We start from the raw sequence: 16,766 nt of genomic DNA, 5'->3' as shown, positions 1-16,766 counted from the left end.
TTCCCAAGGATCTTCTGGGAGGAAATAAAATGTTTATATATTAACACAACAATTTGTCAAGAGTATTCACGAGACATTTTGTTTAGTTCATTAAATTCTAGCAGGTAAATCATTAAGCCAATTACTGTAAAATACCTTGAGGTTTTGAATTAGCTATTTTATTTATTTATTTTTACATTTTAACCTCTGAAAGAAATAAAATTAGCTATGTTGTTGCCCACGCTGGAGTGCAGTGGTGCAATCTTGGCTCATTGCAACTTCCAGCTCCCGGGTTCAAGCAATTTTTGTGCCTCAGTCTCCTGGGTTGCTGGGATTACAGGCACATACCACCATGCCTGGCTAATTTTTGTATTTTCAGTAGAGATGGGGTTTCACCAAGTTGCCCAGGCTGGTCTTGAACTCCTGACCTCAAGTGATCCACCCGCCTTGGCCATCCAAAGTGCTGGGATTACAGGCATGAGCCACTGTGCCTGGCCTTCCCTTGTATTCTTGACTTCAAGTCTGTTCTCGGTGGCTCACGCCAGTAATCCCAGCACTTTGGGAGGGCGAAGGCAGGCAGATCACTTGACTCCAGGAGGTTGAGATCAGCCTTGACAACATGGCAAAACCCCATTCATACAAAAAAAAAATTCAAAAAATTAGCCGGGTGTGTTGATGTGTGTTTGTTGTCCCCGCTACCAGGGAGACAGGTAAGATGATCTCTTGAACCTGGGAAATCCAAGGCTGCAGTGAGCCGAGATTTTGCCACTGCACTCAGGCCTGGGTGACAGAGTGAGGCCCTTTCCCTCCCGTCCCTGCCAAACGTCTGTTCTCCTGTAGTGAGAAATAAGCTGATACATTTTTGACTTAAGAATCAGATATTAGAAATTTCAGCCTGTGAAATGAAAGGTATTTTAAAGACGAGTGTTGTGGAGAGTTTCAGTTCTTAAGGAGAAACACTGAGGACTGTGATAATTGTAAAGGTTAAGGTTTGGCACAGTTCCTGAAGGCTTGTCTTAAAAGAGAAATTCGTCAACACTGTGGTGTTTCTTTTTTCTTTTTTTTGAGACGGAGTCCTGCTCTTGTCACCCAGGCTGGAGTGCGTGGTGCGATCTCAGCTCACTGCAACCTCTGCCTCCCAGGCTGATGCGATTCTCCTAACTCAGCCTCCCGAATAGCTGGGATTATAGGCGTGTACTACCATGGTAGACTAATTTCTGGTATTTTTAGTAGAGACAGGGTTTCATCATGTTGGCCAGGCTGGCCTTGAAACCCTGACCTCAGGTGATCCGCCCGCCTCGGCCTCCCAAATTGTTGGGATTACAAACCTGAGCCACCACACCTGGGCTTATGGTGTTTCCTCATCATCATTTTATTTATTTTATTTTGTTGACAGCGGTTCACTTGGTCACCCAGGTTGGAGTGCAGTGGCACGATCACAACTCACTGGAGCCTCAACTGCCTGAGGTTATGTGATCCACTGAGCTTTCTGAATAGCTGGGACTGCAGGTGCATGCCACTATGCCTGTCTAATTTTATCTTTTTATTTTTAATAGAAACAAGATGTCACTATGTTGTCTAGGCTTGTCTCGAACTCCTGGGCTGAAGAGATTCTCCCATCTTGGCCTCCCAAAGTGTCGGGATTACAGGCATGAGCCACCACACCTGGCCACATTTTTGGTTTTGTACTTGTAGATATGATTAATACTTATAGAACTGTAAAAATCTTTGATCAAAAGAGTGCGTATGAAAATCTTGTTTTATTTTCTTACAGCTTATATACTATCCAGATAATTCCAGTAGTTAAGGTGAGCTCTATTTTTTTTTTTTTTTTTTTTAAGTTTCAGCTACCTAGGAAGCTGTGGTAGAAGGATTACTTGAGCCCAGGAGTAATCAAGACAGCAGTGAGCCATGCACCACTGCACCCAGGCCTGGGTGACCAAATGAGACCCTGTCCTAGGAAAAAAGATATTACCGTTTTTCATGTTTTCCTTATAGCTTCAGCTTTGTTATTGCTGAGCATTTTCCTGGAGCCCTTGTTTTAAAATACCTCTAAACTTAGGCATAACCCAGATACTTGGACATGCTGCCGCCAAAATGACCCTTGACTAACTCCAGCTTATTCTCCTGACCAACTAAAAGCTTCTTCTCTGCCTTAACAGTTTTAAATGCTTTTTACTTTACCTCCGCCATTTAAAACATTTTACCATGGTCTTGACATTAAAAGTAAAACTGAAGAAATCTTATACCAGCATCATCCAGAGCTGCCCTCCTGTGAATGATGTATTAATAAGCTGTGTTTTAGAGTCATTTTCTAAGCCTAGAACATTTACTCTATTTTCATTTCACTGTTCGTATTCACAAGTGTGAATACCCTTCAGCTAAAGGCCACTAGAGTACACCTGTGGTAGAGTAAGTTGGGATTTATTACTCATTGCAGCAAAGAACACAGACCACAGGGAACCATGGGGTGTCCCTAGTAAGAGGGTGTTATAGGATTTAGGTTTTGGGTAGTTTTTTGGACATGAGGGCTTGCTCTGGATAGGGTGCTGTCAAAAAACAGAGGCAATACTATGATTGGGTATCAACAGATCTTATAGAGAGGGTCAACTAGATTGAGGAAACAGCTGTAATTGTTGAAGAAATAGCTCTCACTCATTTGGCGGAAAGAATTTTGTATTTTGTGGATTGTACAGTGACATTCTTTTGTCTCACTTTGCCATGGTCTTGGAGTGACTACTTTTGTTATCTATGTTCAGTGAGATTGTCCAACAGGAGCATGAAATGTTTAAGCTGTAGATATCAGAACAGTTTGTAGTAACACCAAGGCTTAGCTTGAACCTCACATTAGTTCTCAGAGGTCAGGGTTTGCTGCTTTTTACTTTCTCAAAAGTATTCAAATCCAGACAGTTGAGGTCAGGATTTAGTAGCAGTGACATGCTAGGCAGGCACAAGTTGGAACAAGCTGATGTGATACCAGCAATATGGTTTTACGAAACAGAGCAATTGGGGAGAATTTGGTGGCATGTTAACCAGCATGTGCCAGTTTTCAGCTGGCTATAGTAAGTAGTGGGTGAAGTAGGAACTTACTCTTTTTAAGAAGTAACGTGAGTTTTCTTCTGGGGATCCTGGGGCTTAACCTCACTGAATTTGTGTCCAGGAATTAGTTTTTAGTGCCTCAGTTGTTTCTTAACAGCTGGGAAGAGTCAACTCATTTTGTATATGGTCTGTGCTAATAGCAGAGATTTTAAAGATTTTAAAGACTTATGAACTGCTACCTTCCTTACAAAAATAAATTATAATAAATAATTGTAAAATTCCTTATGAACTGTGAGGTTGACTGTAGGCAAAATAAAAAACATGTTTTTAAACAGATCTGCTCCGCAGCTTGGTTATGGGCATCAAAGATCACTGAGAAGTTTTGTGTTTATGCATTTGTTCAAATAATTCCTGTGTGCTGTGAGCCAGATGAGGCTCCTGGCACTGGGCGTGGAGGAGGCAGCTGGGCATTCCTGTCTTGATGGACCGTGCAAGTAACGGCGGGAAACTTTGTGGTTTTGGAGCATCACTGAGTGGTGTCTTAATTTCATGTAACATATTCTAAAATAAGCACTGCATCCTTGCATTATAGTACAGAGAATAATCCTACGATTAATGAAATGATTTTTGTTACTTTTTTTTTCTGAGACAGAGTCTCGCTCTGTTGCCCAGGCCAGAGTGCAGTGGCGCTATCTTGGCTCACTGTAACCTCCGTTTTCTGGACTCAGGCAGTCCTCCTATTTCAGCCTCCTGTGTAGCGGGGAATACCACCATGCTTAACTAATTTTTGTATTTTTTGATAGAGGCAGCTGTTCTCAAACTCAGGGGCTCAAGCAATCCATCCTCCTTAACCTCCCAAAATGATGGGATTACAGGTGTGAGCAACCATGCGCCAGTTTTTGTGACTTCAAAAATGGTAACTATTTTGTTTTTGGGACAGGATCTCACTGTCATACAGGTTGGAGTGCAGGGGTATGATCTCAGCTCACTGTAGCCTTGACTTCCTGGGGCTCAAGCAGTCCTCCTACCTGAGCCACCTGAGTAGCTGGGAGTACAGGCGCATGCCACCATGCCTGGTTAATTTTTGGTATTTTTTGCAGAGACTGAGTTTTGCCACATTGCCCAGGCTAGTCTTGAACTCCTGGGTTCAAGCAATCCTCCCACCTTGGCCTCCATAGTATTAGGATTAAAGGTGTGAGCCACTGAGTTCATGCAAGAGTGGCAGTATCTTTAAAACATGGTGGATTTCAGAACAAAATTTAACATCTAGCAAACTCCAAGGCTGCTCCTGTTGGATATTCACCTTGAATAATATTGAGGGTATTCTTAATACTGAATCCTTTCGTCATTTGGTAAAAGCTAAGTATAGGTTTGTAGTTAACACTGAGCTATGGGTACTTATTAAAACTCTAGAGCTCATTTGGAGTGTCACATGATTAGAGAATTTAATGTGTCTAGCTGCATTAGACAAGCAGGACACATTATAGGCAAAACCAGCCTCTTCAAATAGTACTGCTAATTTTGCCACTGGTGTATAGAATTTTCCCATAGAAATAAAGAATTACATCATGTATCGTCATTGAAATCTTCCTAGCTGCTTTTTCGCTAACATCGAGTGCTCATAGGAACCTCAAAATCTTTAAAAAAGGTTTTAGATTGTAAAAGCTTTTACTTGTTTTTTTCAGTAGAGCAGTGGTAGTCTTAAAATATTGTTGATTTAGATCTATCTGAGGATAAAATATTTTCACAATAAGTTTTTTCTCCTAAAGATTTTCATACAGAAATATTTGTTCATTTTAGGTTTTAAACACTGTATGTTTTTATTTTATTTATTAAGTCAGTACATAATTTTGTATGGAGAAAACAGCACATTCCAGAGTTAACACAGATTTCAGGATTGATAAATTATGTAACCATTTGTGCCTATCTCTAAATTGTGTAGGTGCCAGAGTTAATTTTCATATAGTTCAGACAGATTTGTGGTGTATTCTCTTGGTTGAAGTGCCTCGATAATAAGGCTTTGTATTTTGAAATTAAATCTGTTTGGGTTTCACTTTTTTGATCTCCACAAAATTCACTGGTTTTAACCATCTTCTATAATCATATATTTATATATATTTTTTTATAACCATCCATTTACCAGGATTGATGTTGAATAGTACCAGTTTACGTGTCTTTTTATAGTCAATAATGAGTGCAAGTCTATTTGTAATTAGTATTTTTTTCTATAAAAAGAGAAGGATAACTTCTGTGTATTGTTAACTTTAAAATATAATGATAGAAGAATATAGTGCAATTACTGTTTACAATGGTCAAGTGACAAAGAAGAAATTATTAATGTTGTTAAACCGCCTTTTTAGCTGCTTCAAATGTCTAGCTACAGTCGTAGTTTCTGCTTGGCACAATCTTTGTTTTTCCTCTGGGGAACTTTAAACATCACTCACTTGAGAATCAGTAGGCTTGGCTTTGAATCCCCGCTTTGTCACTGGTCAAGTCAGTCTTTCTCAGCTTGCCTCTCCTTGCCTGTAAAGCAGAGCTAATGATACCTACCTCACAGGGCTGTTGTGAGGACCACAAACATACTCCCCACAGTGCAGGATGAAGCAAATGTTTGTTGCTAAAGTAAAAAATGTCAAGGAAAGGTGTTAAAAAGACAAGGGAGGAGTAAAGAAAATAACATGTTTTACTTAATTTAAGAGGAAATTGGAATTGATTAGAAGAGGCATTAAAGGAGAGGTATTAAAGGTATTAAAGGAAAGGCATTTACGGGAGGATATTATTAGATCAAGAATTAGGATTGGAATGTGATTATCTTATTTTCAGTGGCGATTTTTAGGTTTAAAAGTGTCATTGATAAAATGTAAGCCACATTTAAATAGATAACATTATATTGAAATAGAACTATGACTTCTTTTTAAAGCTTTATTTATGTAAGTCTTCATATTTTATTTCCACTGTCATCTCAGAGCCACAGGTGTGCCAGAAGGCAATCCTTCACACACTGCATTTCCCATGCACTGTCCCCAGAGTTCTCTTCATTGCCTTTGCTTGCTTTTTTTTTTTTAAACTATTTTATGTTTTAGAGACAGGGTCTCACTCTGTCTCCCAGGCTGGAGCACAATGGTATAATCATAGTTCACTACAACGTTGAACTGCAGGGCTCAAGTGATTCTCCTGCCTCAGCCTCCCGAGTAGCTGGGACTTCAGGAGCTTGCCATCATGCCCAGCTACAGATTGTTTTTTGAGTAGATAATACATTTGAATCTTTCTTCAGAATCATGTGCTGTTTTTTTGAGTTCTAGTTAGGTAAATTCATGTTGGATGTTACAGAGTAATATACCAAGTTGCTCTGTAGATTTGTAGCAGAGTATTCTTTCCGTTGGTACTTTTTGCTAGGTTTACAATATCTTGAAAAAATATGAAGACCATAAAATGATATGTCTGTCGTATGAGCTGTTTATTTGGACAGTTTTAATAGACATTTTAAGTTGGCTCAAAATCAGATACTTCATTGTTAGAAATATTTATATAACCAACACTTTGGTTGCTTTACAAGCCCTCATTTAATCTGTTTTTCTTCTGTCTTTGAATTTCTTTGTTGTTGTTTCTATAAAGGAGTAATGAAAGAAAAACCATTCTTTAAAGTTAAGGGTGAGAAACCTTCACTCTACCACTTTGCTTTGATTTTGTGTTCAGTGTGTTGGTTGAAGATGAGAAGTATGGACCAGACACTGGGAACTTCATGGTCCCACACATTCCAGCGTCACATTGGTCCCAAAGAGCACAGAGACAATGCTGCTGCAGATATCTGGCTAACCAGAAGTCTCTCTGGGAAGGAACAATAGCACAGTTTTGTGATTTCTGTGTGCTTGACTGGGTTGTACAAATAAACTCTGGGCCGTACATACACACAAATGTGTTCTTCAGAATGCAACAACTATGCCACTGAAGCATGCTCTCAGTATATATTTTAAAGAAATGTTTCCACTAGTAAAAATGGATTTACTTTGATCTTTCTATATCTGATCTTGTGATCAGGAAGATGATAAATACAAAGGCAAGCTGACTGCGTCACAATAGCTGATGTATATGGGGATCTCACTTGCAGCCTCGCTTCATTAGCAGTGCCATTCTCTAACCAATGAAGCCGAAGATCAAATGAAACACTGAGATGCATTTTTTTCATCAGTCATGCATGGCGAAAGGTACATTCTATGAATTGCATGGAATTAAGAATTGGAGACAGTTTTAAGGTGAATTTACACCTACACAATATGCCATATGGAAGGCTGAGATCTGTGGTGCAAGAGTACTGGGGGAGTGGAAGGGTGGAAAGGTAAGGAAATAAATGGGTGGGATTAACTTAAGGGTTATTTTTCTTGAGAATTTCTTTCTTTTACAAAGGTAATAAACATTCATAAAAGGTTCAATTAGAAGCAAGAAGTCAATTTCTTTCCCCTCTTATTTCTCAATTTTACTTTCAGAGGTAAGCACTGTTCTGTTAATAGCTTGGTGTGTATTGTTTTAGACCTCCTATATACACACACACACACACAAAAAGATACTTTTAAAAATCACTGCATGAAAGGAGATTATGCTACGTACACTCTTTTGCTGTTGGCTTTTCTCACTACACTGTATGTTAAGGTCATTTTTCTGTATCATTACTACCCTAGCCTTTTTGACTGCATGTATCTACTGTAATTTATTTAACCATTCCTCACTGATAGGCCTTTGGGATTTTCAGTAAGTTTTTACCAAGACACAGTTGTGCACTAAGTGTCCTCATACCTTTGTATTTGTGTCACTTATGTAAATTTTCCTTTTGGGTAGACTCCTAAGAATAAACTCAATGAAGTGAAGAGTATGAATGTTTAAACTTTTAGAAGATGAGTTGTCTTCACTGTCCAGAAAGTCATTAATGGTGAAGTTTAAGAAAGTTGTCTAGCTAAACTGAAAATGACACAGGTTTAACATTTTAGGAAATGGTCACCACCTAAATAACCTTATTTTTAAAAATTACTAATAATATGCACACATGGTAAAAAGTCTTTCCTCCGGCACCACAGAGGGATGGAATTTGAAATTTAAAAATCTGCCAAATTTTTTACCTCCCCCAAAGGTGGTTTCTTAAAACTAATTGTTTCTATTCTTGTGGCTATCAGAATTTCACATAATATTTTGGTATATCTGTCTGACTCAGTGTCTCTTTCTGTCATGAAAGGTGAGGAATTTAGTGTTATTCACACCACCAACCATGCCTCCTACTTCCTCGTTTTTGTCATAATGAACTGTAGTTTCAGTGGTTTCCTTTATAGCCTTAAATGTTCTTAAACCTTTATTTTTAAGGGGACCACCCAACTTCAGCCAATATTCCTTGGCTCACCATTAGGTTACAGAAGGAAATCTGTGTCTCCCAATGTGTTTCCACTTCTGCCGTTTAATTCTGTCAAGGATTTTAAGCCATTTTTATTCTGTTCTTGAATTACGGTTACTTTCTGTTTTCTTCATATTTTAAAATTCTAAACAATGAGAACAAAGAAGATAGCATTTCTGCTATGAATGATACTATTGATAACAGAACCAAGTAGTATAATGGGGCCTTACAGAAAGAATGATAATCCTGTGGCAGTTAAAGAAAAGCCGTTCTGTGTGGAAGTGTTGAGATCCAGTAAGCTGCTTTTTTATGAAGTCTGTGGTGTTATCAACCGTTGTAAATAACGCAATAGTTTAATTCACTTTAGTTTGTCTTGAAATTTCTAGTGACATTTCCTTTTTTAAAAAAATTAATGTCACTAAAATCTTTATCATAGCAAATTTTTAGGTTTTCAGTTTTTCAATTTGATTAAATGGTTTTTGTTTTTAAAGACATTCTTCTAAGTTCACTCATTTTTTTTTCAGTTCAGTTGAAAGATCTTCAAATAGATTTCTCAGAAACAGCATATAGGAGGTAAATAAAAATTACTGAGTCTGGAAAGGTATTTAATTACCATCATACTTGACTCATAGTTTGGGTTTGAATTCTTGGTTTGAGATCCTTTGCCCTCTGAATTTTTACATCCTTCATTATCTTCTATCAGTTTTATTGGTAAGTCAGATATAATCCTGAGTCTCATTATTTTGTGTGTATCTTGATTTTCTGAATGATCTCTGAGGTTTTTTTTTGTTGTTGTTGTTAAACTGGGTATAGGTACGAATATTTTAAACTTTATTTATCTTTCTTGGCATACCGTCATCTTCAGTCTTACCCTTTTTCCATTCAAAGGATTTTTCTTGCTTTGATGATTGTTTCCATTGTCTCTGCTTGTCTTATGGAATTCTTAGGAGATGACTGTTGGGCTCTTTGGAGCTGTCTTATCTATCATTATATTTCCTTACATGTTTTGTGTTCTCCCCTTTCTCTAAGTATTGGGAGATTTCTGTTTGTCTTCCAGAATACTAATTTAGTTTTCATTCATGCCCAGCCTGGTTTTCAGCCCATCTGGTGATTTCTTTTCTTTCTTCTCTTTTCTTTTCCTTTCTTTTCTTTCTTTGAGACAGGGTCTCCTTCTGTCTCCTGGGCTGGAGGGCAGTGGTGCAATCATGGCTTACTGTAGCCGTGACCTCCTGGGCTCAAGCAGTCCTCCCACCTCAGTTTCCTCAGTAGTGGGATCTACAGGTGTGAGCCACCATGCATAACTAATTTTATTTTTATTTATTTTAAAATTTTTGTTGGCTGTTCTCAAACTACCTGCGCTCAAGCAATTCACCTACCTCGACCTCGCAAAGTGCTGGGATTACAGGCTTGAGCCACTAGCCAGCCAAAATTTTTATTTTTATTTATTTTTATTTTTTTGAGATGGAGTTTCACTCTTGTTGCCCAGGGTGGAGTGTAGTGGCGCAATCTCGGCTCACGGCAACCCCCCACCTCCCAGGTTCCAACCTGGGTTCAAGTGATTCTCCTGCCTCAGCCTCTCGCGTAGCTGGAATTACAGATGCCCGCCATCATGCCTGGCTAATTTTTTGTATTTTGAGTAGAGACAGGGTTTCGTCATGTTGGCCAGGCTGGTCTCAAACTCCTGACTTTAGGTAATCCACCCGCCTCAGCCTCCCAAAGTGCTGGGATTACAGGCATGAGCCACCGTGCCTTGGCCGAAATTTTAATTTTTTATCAATTTTCAAGAATTTCTAGTGGTTCTCTGGTCTTTTCATTTTTTATAGAGGCCTGTTTTGTAGTGGGTTCGCTTTTAAGGAATATGCTCTTTAAATCCTTGGACATAGGAATTGAGATGCTTGCGTGTATGTGTGGTTTGATCTGTTGTTCTTGTTTTCCCTAAAGTTATGTAATCTGTTCCTTTGTCTTACCTGGTACTTGCTTTTTCTCAAATGCCCAGTGACCTTTGGTTGTCCAGATATTTGAATGGTGGTTTGTATTGGTTAGTATAAGTAGCTATTTTGCATTCTTTTGCAGTTAAGTTCGCTTACCTACGAAGGTCCTCTCCTGGATTGAAGACTTCACTGTGGATTTGTGTGTCTGTGTGTGTGCTTGTACATGTGTACATGCAGTGAGTGGAGAAGCACAGGCCACTGCCACATTTGTCAAGTAAGTGGGTTGTGGGTTGTACTCTGAGGTGGAGTACTTAAGCTTATTCCACTCTTAAGTGGAACTCCCGTCTTACTCTCCTTCCTCCCTCCCTCGCCTTTCCTCTTTTTTTCTCCTCCTTCTCCCATTCTCTTCCCCCCCACCCCCCACTTTTTTGCATTTTCTGGGTCATCCTGTGGCATTTCCACAAACTTTGTGCTGCTTTACTTTTCAGCCTCAAACCCTGCTCTAGGGTTTCTTCACAGACTGAAATTCGCATTGTGTAACAAATGTGCTTTGTGTAATTTGCTTTGGCTGGCTGAGAGCAGCTGTTCTACAGAAACAGGAAGTCAGGGGGAACAACCTGGACAAGTCTCCCTGTCATTACCCTCATTACTTCATCACAGCCTTTGTCACTGAGCCTTTGCCACAACCTTTGTCGCTGACAGCTATGGTCTTCTGTGTATTTTGGGTTTCATTTTTCTCTACTCTGGTTTATTCATATGGAGGGCCCATCTGTTTTTAGAGAGTACCCACGTTTTGGTTGAAGTGTTTTCAAAATTTCCTAAAATTTGTGGCCGGTATATATCAGTCTTGAGAAATAAATGCATCCTCTGTAAACCTTTGAAAGTAATTTAGGAAGAGGCTTGCATATTTCATTTTACTTGGTATTCAATCATGATTTTATTCTGATGCACAACTCCCTTTTCACGTTAGTGACCGTGAAACAATTTTTTCTTACCTCTCCTGATATTCTCCCTACTTCGATCATTTTTCCGTTTCTTAGTAAGTCTTTCATAGTGAAATTTAATTGTATACTTGAAGCTTAAGGTAATCCATGGCATTAGGGGATTTAAAGATAAGTAATCAATTAAAATAATTGAAAGATTATGTTGAACCCAGCTCTTCTTCTGTTTTCAAGACTGGGTCTCACTCTGTCACACAGGTTGGAGTGTGGTAGCATGATCTCAGCTCACTGCACCTTTGACCTCCCAGGCTCAAGCCTGCATCAGTCCCTGCCCTGCCCTGGTACCCTTGGGCAGCATGACACCCTGCTACTAATTCGTGTGTGTGTGTGTGTGTGTGTGTGTGTGTGTGTGTGTGTGTGTAGAAAGTGCGTGGATTATAAGCATGTGCCACCGCTGCTGGCCTGGCATTTTTCCTGTAGGTTTTTTGCCCCTTAGAAATGAGTTAATGATCTTTAACAATACAGAAAAAGTAGAGGGAACCATAAAAAGGAAGTTATGGGGGTATCATCTTCTCAGTGTTGGAGATGGCATTGTAGTCTAGTGGAATCAATAGTTACATTAGAGTATTACGTTAAGTACTTTGACTTAAATACTAAGTCTTTCTTAGTATTGTGTTTCTTAAAAAAAAAAAGCATACTCAACATAGTGAATAATGGTGGTCTCTCATTTTAGGTTTCCTAGTTCTGAGAGGTAAATGGCATTTACATCAAATGTATTACTTGGGGGTGAATGTTCATAATCAGAATTCAGAGTTATTTTTTTCTGGAGTCATTTGAAAACTGAAATTTAGCAGTCTTACAAATGTTTCACTTTGGGAACACGCTCTCACATCGAACCATTTTCTGCTTTCCCATACTCTGTTCATAGTAGTAATAGCTCTTACTGGATAACTAAGTCTCTATGGAAATAGCTGTCTGCATGGTGAACTTTTTCAGGGCAGAGATTGGATCACAATGAAAGCTTTTAAATGTTCAAAATATTTGCTAGGCATGATGCTAAGTGCTTCATGTATTTTATTCTTGAAACAACCCAATAATTTTTGGTAATAATCTTCATTTTACACATGTAAATATTAAGGCTTAGCAAGAGTTAAGTAGATGATACAAGGACATAACTAGTAAGTGACATCTGAGATTTAAACACATCCAGTTTTATTAGAAATGTTTTACTATTAGCCGTTATGTAGCATATGAGCACTGAACATATTACCTATTTGAATTATATTTAACGTACTCTTTTCTTGATTCCAAATGTAACTGACTTGACACTGTACTTCTGCTTTCATTGGACACAGCTACTTTCATCCTTTGGTTATTCTCTTCTTACGGGGGGAAATTATAGTAGAAGGTGGAAATGAGAATTTTTGTGATTTACTCTTGGTCCTGGCTCATAGAGGAAAGTGGAATAAACCATGAATCTGTTTTCCCGAAGAACATAGTTTTAGATTTTAAATGATGTGTGTATAGGTCTATTTTTTTTGCTCTCTCATCATTTTCTCATTCATTCAATAAAGAACAAGAACATGGCAGATTTTAAACACGTTCACAAGGAGATACTGGTATTGTTAAGATATGTTAAGTTTAATTTGAACTGGTTTGGATTTTCCTAATATGTATTACTTGATTTTCACATCTCTGGAATAGTAAGATCTTTTTTTCTGAGAACTATGGGCACACATTTTTAAGGTTCTTGTGTGTCTTTTATTTCATGTTTACTTTTTTTTTTTTTTTTTTTAATTAATAGAGATAGGGTTTCACCATGTTGGTCAGGAGGCTGATCTCAAAAACTCCTGACCTCGTGATCTGCCCACTTTGGCCTCCCAAAGTGTTGGGATTATAGGTGAGAGCCACTGAGCCTGGCTCATGTTTACATTATAATGGAACTGGTTGGATTTTTAGTGCTAGATTCAAATCTTTTCCTCCCATTTCAGCACTTTCAAGATTTTATTCCATTCTCCTTTTTAATCAAGAAAATTATTTACAGAGGGACTGCTTGCAGAGCAGGACTAGTCAATCCACAGGCAGTATGCCCTGAGTAGGCCCACTCTCTTCTTGCAGCTAGTGTGTTGATGAGAAGTGTTATAGTATATTGCAGAATGCCCCTCAGTTGGGATTTATCTACTGTTTTTCTCATGAGTAGTCTGGGGATTGTCGGTTTTGAGAGGAAGATCACACAGGTGAAATGCCATTTTCATCATACCATGTCATGGGTATATACTATCAATATGACTTGATGTTGATCTTGATCATCTGCTTGAGAATAGAGTTTGAATAGAGAATAGAGTTTCAAATTTCTTCAACGACAGCTACTCTTGTTTCCCCCTTTTCATGCTGTACTCTGGAATAAAGTCATAATATTAATATATAGCCCACACTTAAGGAGTGGAGTGTTACACCCCTCTTTTCAGGTGGCATAACTGTGTAAATTATATGGAATTCTTATGCATGGGAGACCTGACTCTTCTCCATTTATTTATATTTATTTTTTTTGACGCAGTCTTACTCTGTCACCCAGGCTGGAGTACAGTGGCACAATCTCGGCTCACTGCAGCCTCTGCCCCGCCCCAGGTTCCAGTGATTCTCCTGCCTCCGCCTCCTGGGTAGCTGGGATTACAGGTGCATGCCACCACACCCGGCTAATTTTTGTATTTTAAGTAGAGATGGGGTTTCGCCATGTTGGCTGGGTTGGTCTTGTACTCCTGATCTCAGGTGATCCACCTGCCTCAGCGTCCCAAAGCACTGGGATTACAGGCATGAGCCACTGTGCCTGGCCCACTTATTTGTTTATTGTTATTTGCTTATATCAGTATGGACTAAATGGATATTTTGTGGGAATTTTTATTATGGTGGGAATTTTTTAATATAACCCGCTCCCAGTTGGAAGTTTTCTCAGATTACATTTTTCTTTGAAGCAGAAATGGAGATGTTTGTCAAGATGCAGTTGGAGCATGTGTTATCTCTGATTACTCATTAACAGAAAAATCTTAGTCGTAGCTGCAAATTATGCAGTCTGCCAGGGCTCATGTGATTGATACCTGCCTCCACAGTATTTAAGAGTTAGTTCATGTACTCCTCTTGTTTTGATAGAGATGTTTTCATCACTGCTATTGTTACTTCCTTTTCTCACAAGAGGTGAGTAGCGGTAGGTGGACAAGGTTTAGGGAGGCACATTTACCAACAGTGTGTAAATACGCCCAAGAATATTCTGGCAAAACACAGATTCAGAGTACAGTTGATGCTGTAGATGGCTGTGGGATCACTACTCTTCCGCTTTGACAAGGATTATTTGTTGCTTTTATGTTTCTAAACACTGAATTAAAAAGAACTGTATCCTTAATCTGGCCAACTGAAAGTGAACTTGTTCACCTCTTTACCTTGCTTTCAGAAGGACTGCCTACTGTGGAAGTGCTCCATAAGTATCATTGAAAATATCTTTTGTTTCCGTTCTTGTTTCCGCGTTTTCTTCCATACTAGGGCCGTCAGTCTCGGCTTCTCTTTATTCTTGGCCTGGGTTGTCTGCTGGCACTAATACCTCTATTATTAATGTAGCATAGGTACTGGCCTTTCTGATAGTCTTGGGATTGCCAGACTCCCATCAATCTTTTGAGTGTCTTTTCTTTTTGCATTTTTCTAGTTTTTCAAGTGATGACTACATGCTGCTTTTCTTGACTGCATATATTGCTACTGAATTATGAATATCTGCAGAAATATTTACTAGAGAACCTGTGACTGTTGAATTACATGTGCCTGAACATACACACATATGCATACACGCATACCTCAGAGTACTTTCTTACAATGGACTTTGCTGCTGGTTTCTGCACATATGGAACACTGGTATCTCCTGTCTCAGACAAATGGCTGAAGTTCTCTATGATATTGGTGTTAACATCAAGGAATTGAACGAATACAACAGAAATGAGGTTGAAAAATATTTGGTTGCTACATTCCTTTAAGCATCTTTGATGAATACTCTGCAAAGTAGCCTTTAAAAAGTATAAATTTAAAAAAAAAGTCTACAAAGGAGAATTTGCTTGTTAGCACAAAACACACTGCAAAATTACTTCTATCTGGTTATTATAACTGAAGAATATGGAAGATTGACACACATTTTATACACCCTCAGGCAGTGTTTTGGAAATATAACTGTACCTTTTCAAATTATCAATTACCTGCTTTTCTCCATTTCCTAATCCTCAAGATTTTTTTAAATACAGCCTTTAAACTTGACTCAAATGGAAATTGTGCACTTCCCTATTTATACCCTTCCTCACATTATTGTAAGAGTTTAACAGCAGCCTGATATGTAAGTTTCGGCAAAACTTATACCTGTATATCTTTTTATTTGACTCAACAGTTATATATTTTACCATAGAGTCGTAAGAATTTGCTCACTTTGATGCCAGAAGTATTTAAGTAGTTACATGGCACTAATCTTATGAGTTGTATAGCTAATTTCAATTTCTAACCAACTTGACAGTTTCTTTTAGGTCAGTCTTTGTTGGTCTTCCATGTAAATACAAGTTGGTACAAATCAATAGAAACTATTTTATTTGCATATGCAAGGTAAATGTGTGACTTAAATAGAGACTGGCAGATTGATGGTGCATCTACCACTTTATCCATTTGAGCTTGCCGTTTTATGTTTGTGTTGGTTGCTCCTGACACTATACATTTCACAATTTTTTCTAACTTGAAAAACACTTATGTGCTACCACTCTGTTCTCATCAAATCCTTAAATTTGCTACACTCATTTCTGAATTTTCAATAAAGAAACACACATTACAGGCTAAAGGTTAAAGGCCCCTTTACATGCCCTTCCCTAGTCTCCTCCTCCTCCTCCTCCCCCAGAGGTGTCCACTTTCCTGAATGTAGGTTTATCATTGCCAGACAAACGTAGTAAACTAGTGTTTCACATTTCCAAAATCAGCCTTTTGGCGGACTTGAAAGAACTCTGAGAAAAGAAGACTTGTGACCAAATTCTTCCGCAGATTTGTAATAATAGACATATTGAAGGGACTGAAGGCTCTCAGACTGGGAAAGAAACTTATTTTAAAATTCAGCATCGCTCAGCTTCTTTGACTGCTGAACCCCTTCACCTGTGATTCTATGCACTGTTGCTTGGAACATACATTGTGAAAACACTGCCCTGCTTAGACATACCCCCTTTCCAGAATTAACTTTCCATTTAATTCTATAGTTTTTCACTGATGTAACTTTCTAGATTTGGACAACAAAGGTGACTAATAGTAATCACTCCCAAGTTGATGTTGACTGTTGGGTCGTGGTGAAAATCATTTTGCATTAAAGGAGGGTAAAATGCTAATAAATTGCTTATTCCTTGACCTACACAGATTGCTTATGCTTTTTTAAAATCTTAAATCCTCTGTCCAACTGGAGTGTCTGGCTATGGACCATGGGTACTCATATACCCTTTG

The 16,766-nt window shown here is 38.5% G+C and overlaps 1 protein-coding gene across 4 annotated transcripts in view; it reads left to right on the top strand.

The window, feature by feature from the left end:
- WDR33 (WD repeat domain 33) overlaps nucleotides 1-16,766 on the top strand; it is a 107,817-nt gene that overhangs the window by 61,413 nt on the left and 29,638 nt on the right. Inside the window, exon 8 of one of the 4 annotated variants that reach the window (XM_017548432.2) lies at nucleotides 14,962-16,673. The exons of 2 other annotated variants lie outside the window; for them this stretch is intronic. In XM_017548432.2, the coding sequence (XP_017403921.1) occupies nucleotides 14,962-14,996 (35 nt within the window). In that variant the 3' untranslated portion in view covers nucleotides 14,997-16,673. Of the gene's footprint in view, nucleotides 1-6,714; nucleotides 9,577-14,961; nucleotides 16,674-16,766 lie in introns of those variants that run through there. One more of the 4 variants, XM_017548430.2, reaches the window with a different exon arrangement.

Source organism: Cebus imitator, unplaced genomic scaffold (assembly GCF_001604975.1).
Source record: "Cebus imitator isolate Cc_AM_T3 unplaced genomic scaffold, Cebus_imitator-1.0 Scaffold207, whole genome shotgun sequence".
Classification (NCBI taxonomy): Eukaryota; Metazoa; Chordata; class Mammalia; order Primates; family Cebidae; genus Cebus; species Cebus imitator.
This window is presented reverse-complemented; position numbering and strand designations above follow the sequence as displayed.